General features: G+C 43.4%; 1 protein-coding gene across 1 annotated transcript; it reads right to left on the reverse strand.

Annotated features, from left to right (window-relative positions):
• Positions 1 to 2822: 2822 nt before the first annotated feature.
• On the reverse strand, positions 2823 to 4323 carry LOC124700849 (protein WRKY1-like). The gene is made up of 3 exons (XM_047232912.1): positions 3422 to 4323; positions 3203 to 3328; positions 2823 to 2982 (listed from the first exon to the last, which is right to left on the reverse strand). Exons 1-3 carry the CDS (start codon positions 4321 to 4323, stop codon positions 2823 to 2825), a joined length of 1188 nt encoding a protein of 395 aa, XP_047088868.1.
• Positions 4324 to 18331: the final 14008 nt, after the last annotated feature.

Genomic DNA, 18331 nt, shown 5'->3' on the forward strand with positions numbered 1-18331 from the left:
CAGAAAACATATCTTATAGACGCGCAAAAGACCATTAGATAGGTTAGTCCTGATTTGGAAGTGAATTTTAGAATGATGAGTGACAAGTTTAGTAGCATGATACCTTCGATCCGGATTACGGATGTAGTACAATAGCCTTTTCCCTAGTAGATCTAGGTTTATCGAACCATGGAGAACATTTGATGAATGGAAATATAAGGAACTTCAACAAGACTTATTTACTCGTTTCTTTTTATGTTTAATGTACCTTTCTAGTTTATTTTGAATCGTTGATTGTTGCAATAGATGGAAATAGGCCATGGTTGAAGATTCACCTGCAAATGCACATACATATATATATGGGATAAAGATACTAATAAGCATATTTATGTGTGAATGATCTAATATAGGTAGGACTGCGGGCAACACATCCATAAACACTAAAGGCCCTGCGAGTCACATGAATAGAAACAGTTTGTTGATCCAACCGTTATACCACGAAGTACCGGGTTATAATAATTATTAAGTAAAGTACATATCAAAGGCTTAAGTATGGTGATGTTGTTGTTACTCCCAAGTGGATCCTTGAACGAAGACCGTACTACCCTTGCTGTCACTGGTTTCGCATGAGGTCGCCAGTTACCACTCATCTCACCTTTCATCTTTATCAATCCGTAGGATCTTGAGTACCTACAAGTCCATGGATCGAGAGACAAGAGAGAAAGAAGATGCATATCTTCTATTCAATCACCACACAATATCCCCGTATTAGATGCACATAATCGCTGTGAGGTTTCACCTCAATCCGCAACCCGTGAGGACTACTCACTCATAACAATAATATCAAGGATATAAAATATTGTGCAAAATACTTATATTGAAATCAAATATTCTTATAATGGTCGCTAAATCACAAGGAGATCTCAAGTACAAGATGATGACTATGGCTATGGAGAGGATGGGGGATGGAGAGGATGAACAATGGTGATGGAGTCGTGGATCTCGTTTGGGGGTGTTGTGATGCAATCTGAGAATGACGACCCTCTGCGCGGCAGCTGGATTCTCGAAATATATATGTCCCTTCACAAAAGTTGTTGTGTTTAACCTATAAGGAACCGCCGCCACATGGTACGGGCGTGCTTCGCTCGTTCCGCTGGTCGTTAAAAGCTCTGGAAGCGTCTCTTCGACCCCAACTTGCATGGCTGTGTAGGCAACATGTTATTCTTCCATAAATGCTTTCGATTTCGCATGCACAATACAAATTAAAACAAGAGATTGTTAGGCCAGGAGGGTGTATTCATTTCGAAATTAAGTACTCCCTCCATTTTTATATATAAGGCCACCACGTACTTCGAAACAAAATTTTGACTAATAATTTGACCAACATAATATGAGTTATATATCACCAAAAGCACATAATTGGATTCATATTTGAAACATGTTTTCCAATGATCTGATGCTTTTGGTGTTATATAACTTACTTTTTATCGTTTAAATTTAAGGTTTGGTACGGAATACTTAGTGACCTTATATACAAAAACGGAGACAGAGAGTATATTTCAGGTTATTAAAACTTTGAAACACGAATTTTTAGTGTTTGCAAATAAATGGCTACATGTGGCTCAGTCTTTATTTGAAGTTCCGGGCAAACTATCAACTCACTGATACAAATGTTTTTAAGTTCTCCCATGTTGATGGCACTGCTTAAGGTGTCGTATTCTCTAAGCTAACAAGCACTATGCCGTGAAGCTACAATTTGGCTTTCTTTTTTGGCAGTCTACAGAGAAGACATAGTACTATACACATGACATTTATTCCGAATAGCGATCACAAACAGATTTTTTTCGCACAGTAGGCGTCTCGCGCACACGCATGTCACTTCCCAATTGATCAGCCAAGTGCCTCAATCAATCAACACTGCTAATAATAGGATAAAGCCAGGTGGACATAACCGTTGTTGGCCAGCTCAATCTTCACTGACGGAAACACAGTTTATTATCAAAACGTCACATGCTTGTGCACTGATCGCCGGCGCTCTTCGTGGGGCTCGCATTTAATGCCACGACGATTCTGTTGATTTTGATTTAACTAGCAGCCGCATGCTTCAGCTGTTGCTGGAGACATCAAGTGTGGATTAAACTAGCTTTTCAGAAAAATAAGTGGATTAAACTGGATTTTGGTCAAATGCTTCCAGCTAGTTATTATGCTGATGAAGCTTGATCAGCACCAGGCAGATCGCCGTTCCTTAGCCTAGACAACTCTGGATTTGGGAACGACAGGTATAAGCATCTAGAACTACCATAATCTAGCTGGTTAATTATCTTTTTCTTTGTATATATCTGAAGCAATCATATTGCTTTGATCTCTGAAGCGTGCACTGTGATACGGGCAATTATGTTGATCCCTAGGAAATGACGGGGAATACCTTCATATGGATCGGTTTTCTCCGAGGAGATTTTAGTTTCTGCCATGATGTCGCAACCTTTCATGTGTTCATTGGTAGAGTTGTTCATGTTGCAAATCCCTGAAGGAATCCCGCGCCTCATTTTATTATGCTTCCATTTTAGTACATTTTACAAGTACTGACGGCGAGAAATTATCGACAAGACGATACGAAAACAAATGGACTGCAAACTCGATCAAGTGTTCACTATACATGGTGAGAACGGAGACAGCGAAATCTTCGCCTTGCTATTACAATTTCCACTCAGACTGCATTCCATTTTCTGTCAGACTGAACAAACAAAAGCCAGCTAAATGACATGTTCATGCGCTACCCACCCATCGATGGCATAAAATTCAGACTTCTTCTATCTCCTTCCTGACACTGGCAGCTTCAGCAATCAGGCTTCTGAATGTGCGGCGAGCGTGGACAGGTCGAGCGGCTGCGCGTGGTTGTGGTCGTTCTCGTAGGTGACGATGAGCATCCCGGCGTCGCTGCGACACCGCTCCACATGCTTCCTCGCCGGGCAGTCCTTGATGCTGCTGCACCGGTAGTAGCCCCTGCACACCCAACACAAAATGTTCATGCTCGTAAGCTCGTTCAGTCTTCTTGCTCAGCAAATGCATGACATAATGGTGGGACGAATTGCACGACTACAATGCTCTTCAGAACTCTAGAATCTGCTTTTTCAATTTGTTTCTTCAGATAAAAACTACTTGATAACTTGACACATTAACAAAAAAATTATGAAGCTGAAAGATGGCCAGAAGGTAGCTATACCTTGGATGAGGGGATCCTTTGATGGGTTTCTGCCCATACTTCCTCCAGGAGTAGCTATCCGAGGGAATATCAGAGACCTTATCGCCCACCGCCGGCACCCTCACCACCCTCTTCTCCCTCGGCCTCCTGCAAAACAATCACAGACAGAAGTAAGAAAATGGCCAACCGACCTGAAGGCCTTAATTACAATGGCGACGGCCGGGATCAATAGGCACCGACTTCTTCTTTGGGCAGTGGCATTTGCCGTCGTCGTCGGCCTTTCGGGTGCAGTGCGGCGCCTTTCTTGACGACGGCCCGGCGACAGAGTTATCGGACATGCTGATCAGCTGGCTGCTCACGTTGGTGAAGAAGGAGGTGGCCGCCGACGAGGTGCACACCGAGTTGTCGAAGCTGAACGTGATCACCTCCGGCTCCTTGCCGCTCCTCGCCGCCGCCGGCGGCATCTCGAGGTGGAATGACTTCTCGCTGATGGCCGGCTTGTGCTGCTCGAACTGGAACCTCTGCTGCTGTTGCGTCTGCTGCTGATGATGAAGATGCTGTTGGTGGAACTGGAATTGGGCGCTGCAAGTAGGAGGAGGAGGAGTAGCAGCCGCGGGAGCAGCGGGAGCTTTCGAGCTGTTGATGATTTGCTCGGCGGCGGCCGTGGAGGATGGAACGGTGCAGCTGCTCGAATCCAGGAACGGCGTCTCGAGGAACATGTTCCTGTCTCTGTCTGCAGGCGCCTTGGGCGCCGGTGCAACGATCTTGCCGTTGCCGGCGGAAGAAGGAGCTGCCACCATGACTGGCACATGCATCTGTGGTGGCGGCGCCGGTGGCACGGGAGAGCTACTCACATGGACCCCATTCGGAGGTTGGCGGTACGGTACCGAAGGGATTGGTTGGTAGTCCAAGAGGCAGCTCGCGTCGACCGGCGGCGATATCCTCCGGCCGACCCTCGCCCTCGCGTGGCCGACCCTGTTGCTCAGGATGGTGACCACCTTGCCGAACCGGGATACGGCCTCGTCGGTCTGCGTGGCGACGGCGGCGAGCCGGATCGGGTCGACGCCGGACTGCGAGAGCCGCGCCACGAGCTTCTTGCAGCTCGCCACGGCCGCCCGGTTGGCCTCCTCCACACCCTCCATGGACAACAACCCGAATCTTGATGGTGCAATGGAATCAAAGAGCTCTCGAATCTAGATTGAGATGAACATGAACAGATCGTAAGCAGCAAGGAACAATATGAATGCACAAATGGAAATGACGAAATATTGAGAAGAGTTTCAGCATGCAAACACACACATGTGAGAAAAGAAACTTTGCAAGATTGCATCAATGGTGGAGTGGGAAAACGTCTTGATTTGCTAGATCTCGGTGCGACTTTATACAGGAGAGAGCATATGCGACATTGCTGGTCTAATTGGGACCTTCACTTGTCCAAGAAGTCATTGGAGAGTATAAAAATGTTTCGTTTGGGGGTGAGAGGTGGAGCACTACTGGAATAAAATTTAGCAAAGTCAACGAGGCTGGTGACGATCACAGCCGTCCATATGACTGATGGCCAGGATGCTATTTCACTTGTCGCTTTCACTCAACGTCATAACATTTTTTCTTCAGTTTTATAAGCTGGTCAATTAAGCACTGTGCCTCTGAGAAAGATTGGTAACCGTGCCAATAAACATTTCTATTTAGAAAAATATTTTGAATGCAAACTTGGGCCACTAGAAACCTACAAAACTATATACTTACTTGGTGAAGACTAGAGTATGATAAGTCTCATGGGTTTTATTTTACTTTTGCCAGCTCATTGGCGGAATGGATCAACATTCTGAAGTCCCTTGTTTTTATTCAGTGGAAGTTATCAACTCCAGCCGTCAAATAATTCCGTAGGAAATTCTCCAAATATTTGATTAATGCTAACCACCATTAAGCATGTCAATGATTGTGTGACTGTCATTTGATTAAATATACACTAGATAAACCAAGACCATTTAATTCAACCACGAGATAACGAAAAGAAATTAGACACCCAAGTTTTTTCCTTGCGAGAACTATGTATACTAGTTGTAGATACAATGCACTCACCATTTAAAAATATTAAAGGATACATCATCATTCTCAATATAAATTACAAATGGGTAAAATTCTGAACTCTTGGCTAATTTGATGGCAATTGAAATGCTCATTGGTCCACTCATTGTGCAAAGCATTTGAAAACATCTTTGATTTGTAGGATCCCTAAAATACAGCAACATAACAAACATAGAGTTGTAATGTTGTGCTATTTTAATGAATTATACAAGGTCGAGAACATGCTTGATTACTCATAGGTGGTTGAGGTTAATGAATTTTAGCATAAAGTGTACTAAAGGAACCCTTAGAAAATATCCAACGAGTTGGAAACGTATGAATAAAATGACCAATGTGAAGCAAATGCCTAAGGAAGGAATCATCATCTTAGCCAATCCAAATATTACTCTATGGCGGACCGTCATTGGTCTAGGAAAAAATGACTTCTCGTAATTAGCAGCGATAGCATATATGGAAATTGTTGATTTCAATGGCGACTTCCGAGGCCTTCTCAATACCCTCTTTCCCTATCAGACTCATACATGATAAGATTCACAAGAATGTTTCATTTGTTTTCAATATCATCGCTTCTTTCCTTAAATCAACCCAACCGGGACATTTGAAACCTCGAGCCACACCGATGCCATTTATACAAGCAATGAGCTCCCTCGGCAGAAATACAATAGTGGGACAAACTCCAAGCCGAGCTCTCACATTTCAAAGCCCAAGCAACCGCACCCAAGAACCTGGAGGAAAAGAATTGGCACGCCCATTGGATCCTGACCTTTCAGAAGAAATTCTGACTGAATTCTGGACCTAAATCAAATGATCCCTTGAAAATGCACCTGTGGGAACTTTCAAAAGAAACTTGAAATACATTCCACCTTCTGCATCTGTACACACAAATCACTCCCCGCTACATTTGCGCTGACGCTATGTTTTTTTGGGGTACAAAATATGATCATGTGCTAACCGTAGGGAAAAGAAAAGGACTGTATAAATGTAGTTGTTGCACCGGTTACCCATCTATTTGCCATTTTTTTGTTGTACACAAATGATCTTATTCACCGTTTGAGTGAACTCAACCACGAAAGTGGACATACATGTTGGGGAAAGAAAAGGAAAACATACGCTTAGGATTTAGGTTTTAGGATTTCTTAGGGTGTCGAGCATGTATATACTCCAATATTGTGTGCTATCTATTGTGATAGAGTTGAGGACGTTCATCATGCTCTTGTTACATGCATGTACTATGGCTCGTGCTCTTCGGGAGGGTATGAGGCAGGTTTGGGACTTGACGAGGAGGTTTTTCGAGACAAATGACCAGAATTGTTGTTGTCCCTTCTCATCAATTCACCTCAAAACACAAGGGCAAAGATCATTTTCTTGCTATGGCGAGTTTGGCATCATCGGAATAATATTGTTCATGGTGATGGGAAGGCATCGTTTCGGCGTCGATTCCCTACCTTCGCAATTATCTGGAGAATTTTACCGTAGCTAGGAGTGATGTCTTTGACCCTAAAGGAAAGTCACCGCTTCTCCCTGATCCTACATATATTTCCGAGGGTCTGTCGGGGGCCTCCCGATGGACAACTCCCTGCAGGAACTTTAAAGGCTAACGTGGATGCTAGCTGGGTGGGATGTAGCAGCAAGGAGAGTTGTTATTGGTATCACAATTAGAGATTACAAGGGCAATACTATTTTATCGGAATGTAAGTTTATTCCATGGTGTTCAAGTGCTGAAGAAGTATAAGTTTTGGCCTGGTGGACTACATGCCTTGTTTACAAGGAAGGACAAGAGTTACTAAATTTGTATGAATTTATCAGTGTCAATAAGGTAGAAACGTGTGAGTAACAGAGACGCATGCTTTGGCGCAATTAGGCAAAAAAGAGTGAGAGTGGCGTTTCACGTGACTCAGTTCCTGCCTATGTGGCGGGATTATTTGCAGATGATTGTAAGAACATTGTTTGCCTAAGCTGGGGGTTCCTTCAAAAAAAGTATATACTCCAACAGGCCCGGGCGGCCAGATGTGCGGAGTGTGCACCTTGCACAGGGCCCCAGAAATTTGGGGGCCCCAAATTTCTATATAAGCCCATATATTATGTGTAGGAAGAAAATAGAAAAGGGAATAGAAAAGAAGCTTACCTGGGGCCTGGGCCTTGAACGCTGCACCCGCACGTCTTGTATCGGTAACTCTGCGTCTCTGCGCTCGCAAAACGAAGGGACATCGCTAGATGCAAGTCACGAGGCAGCCGCCAGCTAACGATTAGCGATTAGCGAACTGTTCTCGCCTCGCCTCTTCTCCAGTTTTCTTCGATCCTTCTCCCATATCGTCTCATATGATATCCCATGTTCCAATCTATCGTGGAAAAGGCAGCCACAGCGAGCCGAACCAACGATTAGACCAGGCCCGTCTTTGACTCCCGCTCCGTCCAACGATTAAAGGAGGTATTCCTCAAATTTTGCTTTGTGGGATGATTCCTGGTATATCAATGTTGCGGCATGCATCTAATCTTTTTTACTTTATTATTTTATTTTTTGTATGTAGTGTTTTAGAATCAATGGGGCACGATTCTAGTGCTAAGAAGTGCAAGAGAAAAGAAAAAAGAACGGATTCTAATTCAATCTCAAAAGGGGGCTATGAACAAGTTTATTATAAAAGAAACAAAAGTGTCTTCCGACAATCAATCAGTTGGTCCTGCCACGCTTGCACTAGATATTATTCCTTACAATGATGGTACAGCTGGTTAGCGGAACGGAGTTTTTCTAAATTGAAGCTATTGAAGTTGTATATGGGAACTATGATGACACAATAAAGACGACAATATCACTTAGAGTGAAATGTTGGAGAAGATTAATTATGAGGACATCATCGAACATTTTATTTTGAAGAACCCTAAAAGAATGATGTTGTTCAAATAAACATTATGCAACCATAAGTGAAATAGGCATGGTTCTTATTATTTTCAATTGTTGTGTAAGATATTAAAACATATACATCATATTGGTTGAACATTTAAATTTTTCTTGTAAAATAGGGCCCCATTATAAACTTTCGCACAGGGCCCCGGATTTTGCCGGCTCGGCCCTGTACTCCAAAAAGTCTGAAACTTGGGCCACCGGGCCGTAAGCATTAGAGGGCCTTGAGGAGTGACCGCGTCGGCCGTTTTTGCTGGCCATCAAATAGCTGAGCCACAAGCTCCCATGCTGGCCGCAAATGGACGATGACTCGATGAGCCCCATAGAAAAGGATGATGAACGTTCCCTCGAAAAAAATAACAGAGCACTCATAATGACGGACTTTCCCCCGAAAACTAATCCACGCACTTTGTATGGCCCGTTACACTAATGATTTCCCCAAACAGCAGGCATTTTCCGGCACGTTATGGAAAGGTGGTGTGAGTGTTCTGATTCTTTTTCCTACTATAAGGTTATAAAAAGTTCAAATCTTTTTTATTTGTAGACTTCTCATCGGGTCCAGCAAACCCTTTCCACGCTGTGTAGTGAAATGATGGGGCACGTGGCATGTCTTGTTCCCTGCCCATTCCGCAGCCGCGATTTTGCGGAAGGAACAGTGGCTGCCAATCTCATCTGGTGCAGTCTGAAACGGACACGGAAGAAACGGCGGAAGGTGGCCTGATCCACCACCTCTCCGAGCATGTGCACACAGTTTAGCTGTGGGACAGTGCACGGCTAGCTGCTGCCCGACGAGAGAACCCGTTCGATCTGTGGCCGTTTCTCCCTGTCCGGATCCGTCCAACACGACGGCACGCGAGACGCGACGTGTGTGCGATGGCCACCACAGCTCAGAATAATCACCGTGAGCTAGGATTTTATAGAGTTCCACCGGGATCGTTCTAGCTAGGGATGAAGATGGAACGGATACGGATGGAACTAAGTGTTCCACCGTTTTCACATTTTTTTGCGAAAGCAAAAACAAATACAGAAATCCCGGAAACGAAAATGGAACCAGATATTGTCATAAACAGATACCAATCCGAATACGGTGCGGACACGGACTGCTACTGATATTAGCCAGAACCAAGAAAACCCTTGAATCATGCAAAAAAAAATTCTTAAGCATTCAAACAAGCCAGTAAAGTTGGTCCCTTATTATAGCGCAGTCCTTGATTTACTATGAAAAAACGGAAGCTCAAACCTTAGAAACTTCCTCGAATGCATGAAGGGATTACATGGTCGTTAATTTTGGGAAGATCCGCTTTGGAAGTTTGAATTGGCTAGGTCATGTGATGGACATGTGGGACTCGGTGATGCACATCAACCCAAAACGGAAATTCCATATTAGATGAAAACGGAAATTCTATTTTCGTGTCTGTTCTGCCAGAAAACGTTGTTCCATTTTTGTTTCCGTTTCCACAAAAAAATCCATTTTCGTTTTCGTTTTGCAAAATTCCATTTCCGTTTCCATATTTCTATTCCATTTCTATTTTTCAGCGGAAAAGTCAAAATATTCCACTTCACTTTCATCCCTAATTCTAGGTACACTCCCTCCGAGGCTCCGATTCATATTAATTTATAGACATTTCCGCAAAATCTTGTGTGGGTTCCGGTCCTCGCATGTTTAGACATTAACAGACAATTAAAATTATAAATAGGTTCTACAACCGCTTAGCAAAGACTACAAGCATTGGAGCAAGCCGCCGTCCTCGCCTCTTTCTCACCGAGACGGACAAAGCTACCGGTAGTAGAGTTTGTTGTAGTAGACATACGGAAAACCATCATGCTAACGTCACTAATGACCAACACACCAGAGCATCAACCATCAACAAAGATGAAAATCATAGATAGGAAGAGCTAGACTTGCAACCACACTAACTAACACGAACACCAGCGAATCCTAGGACATCCGTCAGGAAGACAACTCCCGCGCCCTCCCCTAGCGCTAGGCACACCGCCGGAACGGAGATAGAGCAGGAAGACCTTATTCTAACTACATCTCATCATTCAAAGAAGACACTCCATGTACCTAAGAAAAAACAAAACCTTCCGCTGGTAAGAGGTCGTGATCACTCCAAGATAACCCCATGCCATCGTCAGGAGGGGCCAGCGACGTCGCCGACGAGGGGAGGAAACACTAGGTTGGTTTTTGGTGCGTCCCTCTCCCCGTCTACATAGCGGTTCAGGTTCAGCTATCTGTACGATGAAGTTGACGACTTGCATTTAGGGAAAAGGTGAAATCGATTTCTGACATGCATTCTCATATATAGTTCCCTTTCCCTTTTCTATCGATGAAATCGAGCGAGTGACCCATATCGCAGCAGTGGAAGGAGCAGGGAGGGGGGCCTGATCGGCCGATCAAGCATGTTGACAGTTTACCTGCACGTCGGCCCATCCGGCAAGATGGCCGTTTTCTTCATGTCCGGAACCGCCCGACACCGCGGCACGACTGCTACTGTTCAGAATAATTGCGACGGCAGCTCAGTTAACGACCAGATCGTATCATCGTAGGCAGGCGACTCGCGAAATGGTTTGGCTAGCACTTGTATTTCCTGAATCTCACGCTTTGGGTACGCGTATCAGAGGCTCCAACGACTTCGGAAGGTACACGGGATGTGCACGCTGACTGAACGCGTATTCAAAGCGTGAGACTCTGGGAACAGCTGAGGCGCGAGCGTTCAAGTTCAACCAGCCACGTTTTCCGTGCCTCTTCTATTCTAAAGGTTTGTGTGTGGAAATTCAAAGAATTTTAAATGGCTTAGGGGAGCGTGTTTTGGAACATGGTCCATATGCTCTCTATATTTCAAAATGCATCTTACATACATTTTAAATTTTAAAAAAATTAAAACTAAAAGTTCGCACGTACATCTTCACGTGCTACGTGCTCACAAAGTCGTTTCATAAAAAATCGACTTATCATGTGACGTGTGTAAAAAGACAAAATTCAGTGCTAAAAATAATGCTTTTCACAAGATAAACTTTCTCTTTTTTATATAGACCACACAAAATATTGGTTTTTTGTGAAACTTGACGAACGCACGTATATTATGAAGATGTACATGTAGAATTTTTTGTCCAAATTTTTCGACATTTTGAAATATAATTTTTTAGTAGAGGGAGCATACGCACCCGGGAGCCGAATTGAATTTCCGCTACTTTACCTATTACCTTTGTCTATAAAAAGATATCGTAAATTTAGATAAATCTTTTATACTCTCTCCATCTATAAAAGCGTGTCTCAACTTTGGCAAAATTTAGATGTATTTAGACTTATTTTAATATCTAGATACATCTGAATTTATCTAAAGTTGAGATATCTTTTTTATGGACTGAGGGAGTATCTTTGTTGAACAAATGGAGTATATTATTTGACTTCAAAGAGTGTTTGCGCATTATTGTACATAAATAGGGCAAACATTCGGAAATTCAATTCGGCTCCCGGGTGCGTATGCTCCCTCTACCAAGAAAACATATTTTGAAGTGTGGAAAAATTTTGACAAAAAATTCTACATGTACATCTCCATAATATATGTGTGTGCGTCAAGTTTCACGAAAAAATAATATATTTTGTGGCCTATGTAAAAAAGAGAAAACTTATCCTGTGAAAAGCATTGTTTTTAGCACTGAATTTTGTCTTTTTTACACACGTCACATGATAAGTTTATTTTTTATGAAACGACTTTGTGAGCGCTTAGCAAGTGAAGGTGTACGTGCGAATTTTTTATTTCAATTTTTTTGAAATTTAAAATATGTGTAAGGTGCATTTCAAAATATTGGGAGCATATGCTCCCATGTTCCAAAACACCACTCCCGCAAACATTTTCCTAGTTAATGGAACAATCGGAGTTTTATTAGCCTAGTTCAAGAAGAAAAGCCAAAAGCTATAGTGCCGGCAGGGCCGGCTCTAGGATTTGGCGGCCCCAGGGCAAATTCTATAAATGAGCTCAATTTAGGCTGCGTGCTTGCTAGATGGGCCTAATTTTTTTTCTTCTACCTTTTCCTATATGCACTGTGCCGGAAATAATGGGCCCCCGTTTTGGTTGGGCCCCGGGCCGTCGCACTTCTTGCCCTGGGCCAGAGCCGGCCCTGAGTGCCGGTTTCATCACCACTACAAGATATGGGGTCTTCTCGGATCAAATGATAGCATGCCTGGTATCGTGTTCGCTCTTGTGGGCATCGTTTTGGAGCTCTAGCCGGTTGGAGGGACCAACAGCTTGGGTGAAGGGGAGGGGCTGCCTCGACCGCATGATTATTTGTGTGAGAATATGATGGTGTCGAGCATGGCTGGGGCGCAGCGCGGGTTTTGGTAGTCGGCTTTGCCCACATATTTCGATGGCCCCCTCGTGCTTTGTTGTTCACTGTTGAATCCTAGTTGGTGCAGGCGAAGTCTGGTGGTGTCAGAGACACGAGAAGGGTCTCTTTTGCGGGAGTGTCGCTTGACGCAAGCCCATGCATATTTCTCCTCCGATGCTCGTCAGCGAAGTCAGGGGGTTGGTCTATCGTTTGTGTGTGTAGTCAACTGTTTAGGCATATGGAGCATCATTGCGTGCAACTTTTCATGGTGATCTTAACATTGATGGTTGTTTGCCATGAAGACTAAGTCGGTGGATTACGTACTACGTGTGATGACGATGAAACTTGCAGTGATCTTCTACTCATGCTCTCTTCGGGCTATCATGTGCTCGCGTGTGTTGGTAGCCATGTCATTGGTGTCCTTTGGGTTGTTATGTTCCACGACGAGAATTTTGGGGGCACGTGTTCACATATTTTTCTTCATTTTTTCACAAATTAATGTGGCCACTTGCTGGGACGAAGCTAGGGGTGCGGGCTAGGGCCATCTCCCCCCATGATGGTTTTTTTTGTTGCGAAAACCCCTCAACATTGTGTGCAATTTATTTCTACATTGATCTAAATTATCCCTAATGCCCTCCTCCGAGTTGCATAATGTGGATCGGGCCCTCCTTCTATATAATTTCTAGGCCTGAGCACTTATGTTCTTAGGGCATGTTTGGTTTTGAGCCAATGTCAGTCTAACCAAAAAATTGGCACGCCCGTGTCCGTCGGCTGCTGTTTGGTTTGCTACCAAAATATTGGCTAGCCCAAGCCCACTCTCTCTGGCCCTGTGTATTTTTTTGGCCAACGGTTGGCAATCCGGGGCGGAGGAATCGCTCGCCAAAATATTGGCGGCGCCAGGAATTGGCGGGGCTCACGTTGGCGTGAACCAAACGTAATGAAAATGGTCGTTTGCGTTGTGAGATCAGAAAACCATTGTAGTATCATGTAGAAAAACCGTGGTAATGGAATGATGATGGGGCACGTGGTTGCCCATTCCGCAGCCGCGGATTTGCGGAAGGAACAGCGAGACGCTGGATGCCAATCTCATCTGTTGAAGCCTGAAACGGACATGGAAGAAACGGCGGGCCAGTGCACGGCTAGCTGCTGTCCGACGAGAAACCACGTTGCTGACGTTGGGTCCGTGCCCGTTTCTCGCCGTCCGGGTCCGCCCGACACGACGTCGCGTGTGCGATCGCCAGTTCGCCAGCACTCACGGTGATTTCCTTTTTTTTTTTGTTTTACCTCACACAGAAAATCACTGTGAGCTAGGACGCCAGGGGTCATTGTAAAACTATATCTCTAACAGATGATGCAAAGGTTAGGCAAAAAGGGAAAGGATCATGGCCCCTGCTTTTGACATTTGAAGCACCAAATCTATTTTTGCCATTTTTAGACTGAAGGCTTGAGCAGAGTTCGGTTTAAATTAATGAAACCTCGACTACACACAGATTAAGTTACAGTACAGACCAGGATCAAAGATCCCAAATCCAAAGACTGAAAAAAGAGAACAACAAAGCATGGCAAACATGCCGCAGTAGTCATCACTAGGCCATGTGTCCCTACGTAGCATGGAGCGCACAATTCATGCCAGCAGTCAGCTCCACCGTTTCCGGTTCTGTCTCCTAGCTACTGATTTCCACACATGAAGTACATCGAAATTTTATATGGCCATTTTTAACATTTGAAGCAGCAAATTTATTTTCCATAATAGGTGATTAAAATAGGGCACTAAAGGAATTTAAGATGATGTGAATAAAGACTCAAGACTTCAAACTTTCATTTCAACACTTCGATACATGCTCCAACATTACATAGAACTGGTCATCGACTTCGGTGCTACATAGATCAACCTCGACACTTCATAGTTCGATAGATACTACCTCGGGAAACTGAGATCCGACCGTGGCCGACCGAACATCCCCGCCGTTGTGCAGCTTCGACGATGCAAATGTGTCGAGCCACCAATCTTGGTCGCCGTCCGTAACCTCCACGACGTATCTGCCATATAGCCGCAGCCGAACACCGTGGAAGCCTTCAAACTATTGGGGTGGCGGCACAGCGGCATACAGGCGCTAGGCAACGCGGTTCGGCCGAGATTCCACGGGGAAACTGCGGGGAGGGGCTCGGAGGGCGACGGATCATGTGGCTATTTGGTAGGGTAGAGGCGCAAACTTGAGTTGGCGACGACGCGGCAACGGTTAGAGGAGGCGGGAGACGTTCAGATTGACGGTTGGACTACGCGGATCGGTGGAGATTAGCTTTGCATTTGCATCACTTGGGGGAAATTTGCATCGCATGATGTAAAAATCTGCATCACCAAATGCATATTTCCCTTCCATAAATTTATCTACTCTGATATGCCTTCTCATGTGGCTCCCTTTCCCTTTCAGCGCTACGGAGTCGACAATCGAGCGGCCCATCTCGCAGTCGCAACAATGGAAGGAATGGCGAGGGGGGCCTGATCTGCCGGCATGCAGACATGCTACCAATAGGGTGGGACTTCCAAATGAGACGAAACAATTTTGGTGTTACAACAAAGATGAAGGTGAGGCACGTGGTTAAGGTTAATAGTAGGATCAACCACAAGAGTTGCCTGGTGTAGATGAATGTCTTATTTTCGCAGTCTCGCATGTGATTCGCTGCCAAAAGGCGATGAGGGTGGAGGAGATGTTTTTGCTGAAACTAGACAATTTGTAAAATGGTTGCGCTGACAAGGCTAACAAGGAGTGGCAATGGGGGTGCCATATGATTTTGTAAACCACAAGTGAGGTTAGGAGACTAAATAATGGATGCCATCTGATTTTATTTGGTCATGAAAAAGTTGGCAATTGAAAAAATAAATAATAACATATGCCTATTAAGTTGACAAGACATTTTTGCAAGCGTTTGAGGACATATAAATAAGTTTATGTCAAATCCGGTGTTTTATTATATTGAACTTCATAATCCTCACTTCTGTGACAACTAGATCAATTTTGAAACTAAATAATTCAATTTTGCAAAGGAGAAATCAAACAATAAGATCTAACTAAAAATAAGTTTTTTTGGATGTATGTGAAACCATGTCGATCTTGACAGAATTAAACACCTTTCATCCTTGGATTATATATGCACATGGCCTTGTCAAGGCATTTTTTTCAAAACAAATTGAGTTTAAATCAATATAATTTATATTAAACATTTAGACTTATTTAAAAATTACGTTTAGCATGCCTACTCGTTAAGTACTACCTCCGTTCGCTAATATGAGATATTTTGGCAAGCTGTCAAAACGCCTTATATTAGGGAACAAAGAAAGTATCATTTCTATTATTTATTTCATGTAATTACCATGTAACGAAGTTAATAAATAGTAATGGAGTGTTCTTTGTTATTCAATTGTAATGTCTAGCGCTCAAAATACACTTGCACCGTGATAATTCAAACACTATTATGTACCAACATGGATCCATTTTTAACAGCTGCAAAACTATATTGTATATAAGTATGTATGGTAGAGATTTATAAAGCACATTTTGAAAAATATCTAAATTGCACTCTTTGGCATATGATAAGGTAGCATATTTACAGAACCTTCGAGGGTGTAAACTGAATTGAATGTGTGTTTTCTAAGTTTCTTACTTTTTTCCTTGTCACGTGTGTCTTACGAATTGCAACTGGTTTAGTAATAAGTTGAAAATACTTGAATGATATTAGTGAATGGTGGGAGTACTTAATATTATAAATAGCAGCGGATTTCTTTCTATCTCTACTACTAAATGCTAAGGTGTGTAAATCCTTTGCTTTAGTTGTTTTGTGTAGAACTGAAAACAAAAATAGGAGGAAACCAAGAGTAATTAATGAAGAATCGCGAGCTGGAATCATCACCAAGTCAACCAAGGTCATGAGACAATAAAGAGACATACATAATGACCCATGGTACGGACACATCCGCTCGTACCGAATTGCCGTACCATGTGTCGGTGGTTCCGCCTCGTCAAACCGATATAATATGTGAAGGAACCCAAGGAATTTAACGAACACACAGTGAGAAAAACCCCATTATGTCGTCAAATCAGATCTCATCTCCACCAAAGCCTCGAAGCCGCCGCCATAGACTTCAACGTTCACCAACGCCTTTACCATCTTTATCCCTCTCCATCTTCTCTTTGAGATTTTTTATACAATATTTAGTATTGATCATCCAATTATGTGTGCGTACTCCACTTGAGCTATGGTTTGAGGCCTAATACTCGCAACAATGTGTGCATCTAATTTTTATTGGATATTATACAATATGGGAGTAGAGATCCATTTTATGTCTTAGATCTTTTTATCTCGATCTTGAAGGTTTGAAAGGTACCCAAACCAACCGGTAGAGGTATTATGGTTTGAGTAGAGTTAAGTTGCATGATTTGGCGCTATGCTTTGGTGACAGTATTCATGTGTCGATACTGTGGTTAGCATCTAGCTAGGGATTAAAAATGTTCTCATAATTTTTTTAAGACTATTGTCTGATTTATCTTAATACTACGCTCCACGTGGCATGCTGAGAAATCTGGGGTGGACAATTGATATGCGAAAACTCATCATGTGGTATCATGGTGCACATTGGGATGCACTGCCTACATCAATGTTGCATCTTTTTACCTTGAGTATGAAATTGTACATGCGTGTTTCATTTTATCTTTTAAATCTCATCTACTAACGGACAACAGATCGATACACACCATACACAAGGAAACGTTGGTCCAGTAAGACAAGAATTAAACGAATACTAGAAGTCTCGCACGAGTGATCTTTCATCAAAACCTATCTTTCCATTGATTCGATAACCTAGGGTTTCTAGGAAAACTCTTTAATACTAAAATTTGTTAATCCGGATAGAAGGTCTTAACATTTTTTCTGGCACCGTTGCCGGAAAGCTATTGCTACCCTGGTGAGGCCATTAGAGGTTTCTTTTGCTAATTTAACTACTGTTTTAGTTTATAGTTTTGTCAATGTTCTTAAACAAAAACCCAAAAATATTTGTATACTTTCTGTTCTTAGTTTATTTCTCATTTATTACTGTTTGAAAACCCATTACAAATTGATATTTTGGTAACTGAAAATCTTGGAGAGTTTGCAACTCCCAATGATAATTATTTACGTGCACCAATCACTCAACCAGCGGTAGATACGGGTAATTATGAAATCTAACCTTATTTCTTGACACTGCTACAACAAAACCAATTTGTAGGTTTAACTGTTAAGGATGGAGGCATGAATTTAAACACTTTTACTAAGATATGTCATATGCTCCGTATTAAAGATGTTAATCCAAAAATGTGGGAGTGGGACAATGCACAGCTAGCTGCTGTGGGGGAGAAGAGAAGACCCGTTCGACGTCGGCCGCTTCTCCGTGTCCGGAACCGCCCGACACCACGTCGCTCGCGTGGCTCGACGTGATGCGATTGCCACTGACTGTTCAAAATAATCCAGCGACTCCGGAACACGGCATGCGCACGCTGACTGAACGCGTACTCAAAGCGTAAGGCCACCTTGACCTGCGCGACGCATTTCGGACGCCTAAAAGTGGTCGCGAGCGTCCGTTTACGTCGCCCCGCGGACATATTTTGTCCGCTCGTCCGTTTCCGTCTGGGTGTGCTCCCACCGGGGCGGCCCATTTTTTTGAATTGCTACATAGTACAAACATTGAAAGTAGTATATAAAAATGCATAAAAACTATACAAAGTAGATCTATAGGCCTAGACTACTTGCTTCCTGACGGGCCGGCACCGTCGTTACGTCGCTCCGTCGCCTGCTTCTCC

This window comes from Lolium rigidum, chromosome 3, assembly GCF_022539505.1.
Source record: "Lolium rigidum isolate FL_2022 chromosome 3, APGP_CSIRO_Lrig_0.1, whole genome shotgun sequence".
Lineage (NCBI taxonomy): Eukaryota > Viridiplantae > Streptophyta > Magnoliopsida > Poales > Poaceae > Lolium > Lolium rigidum.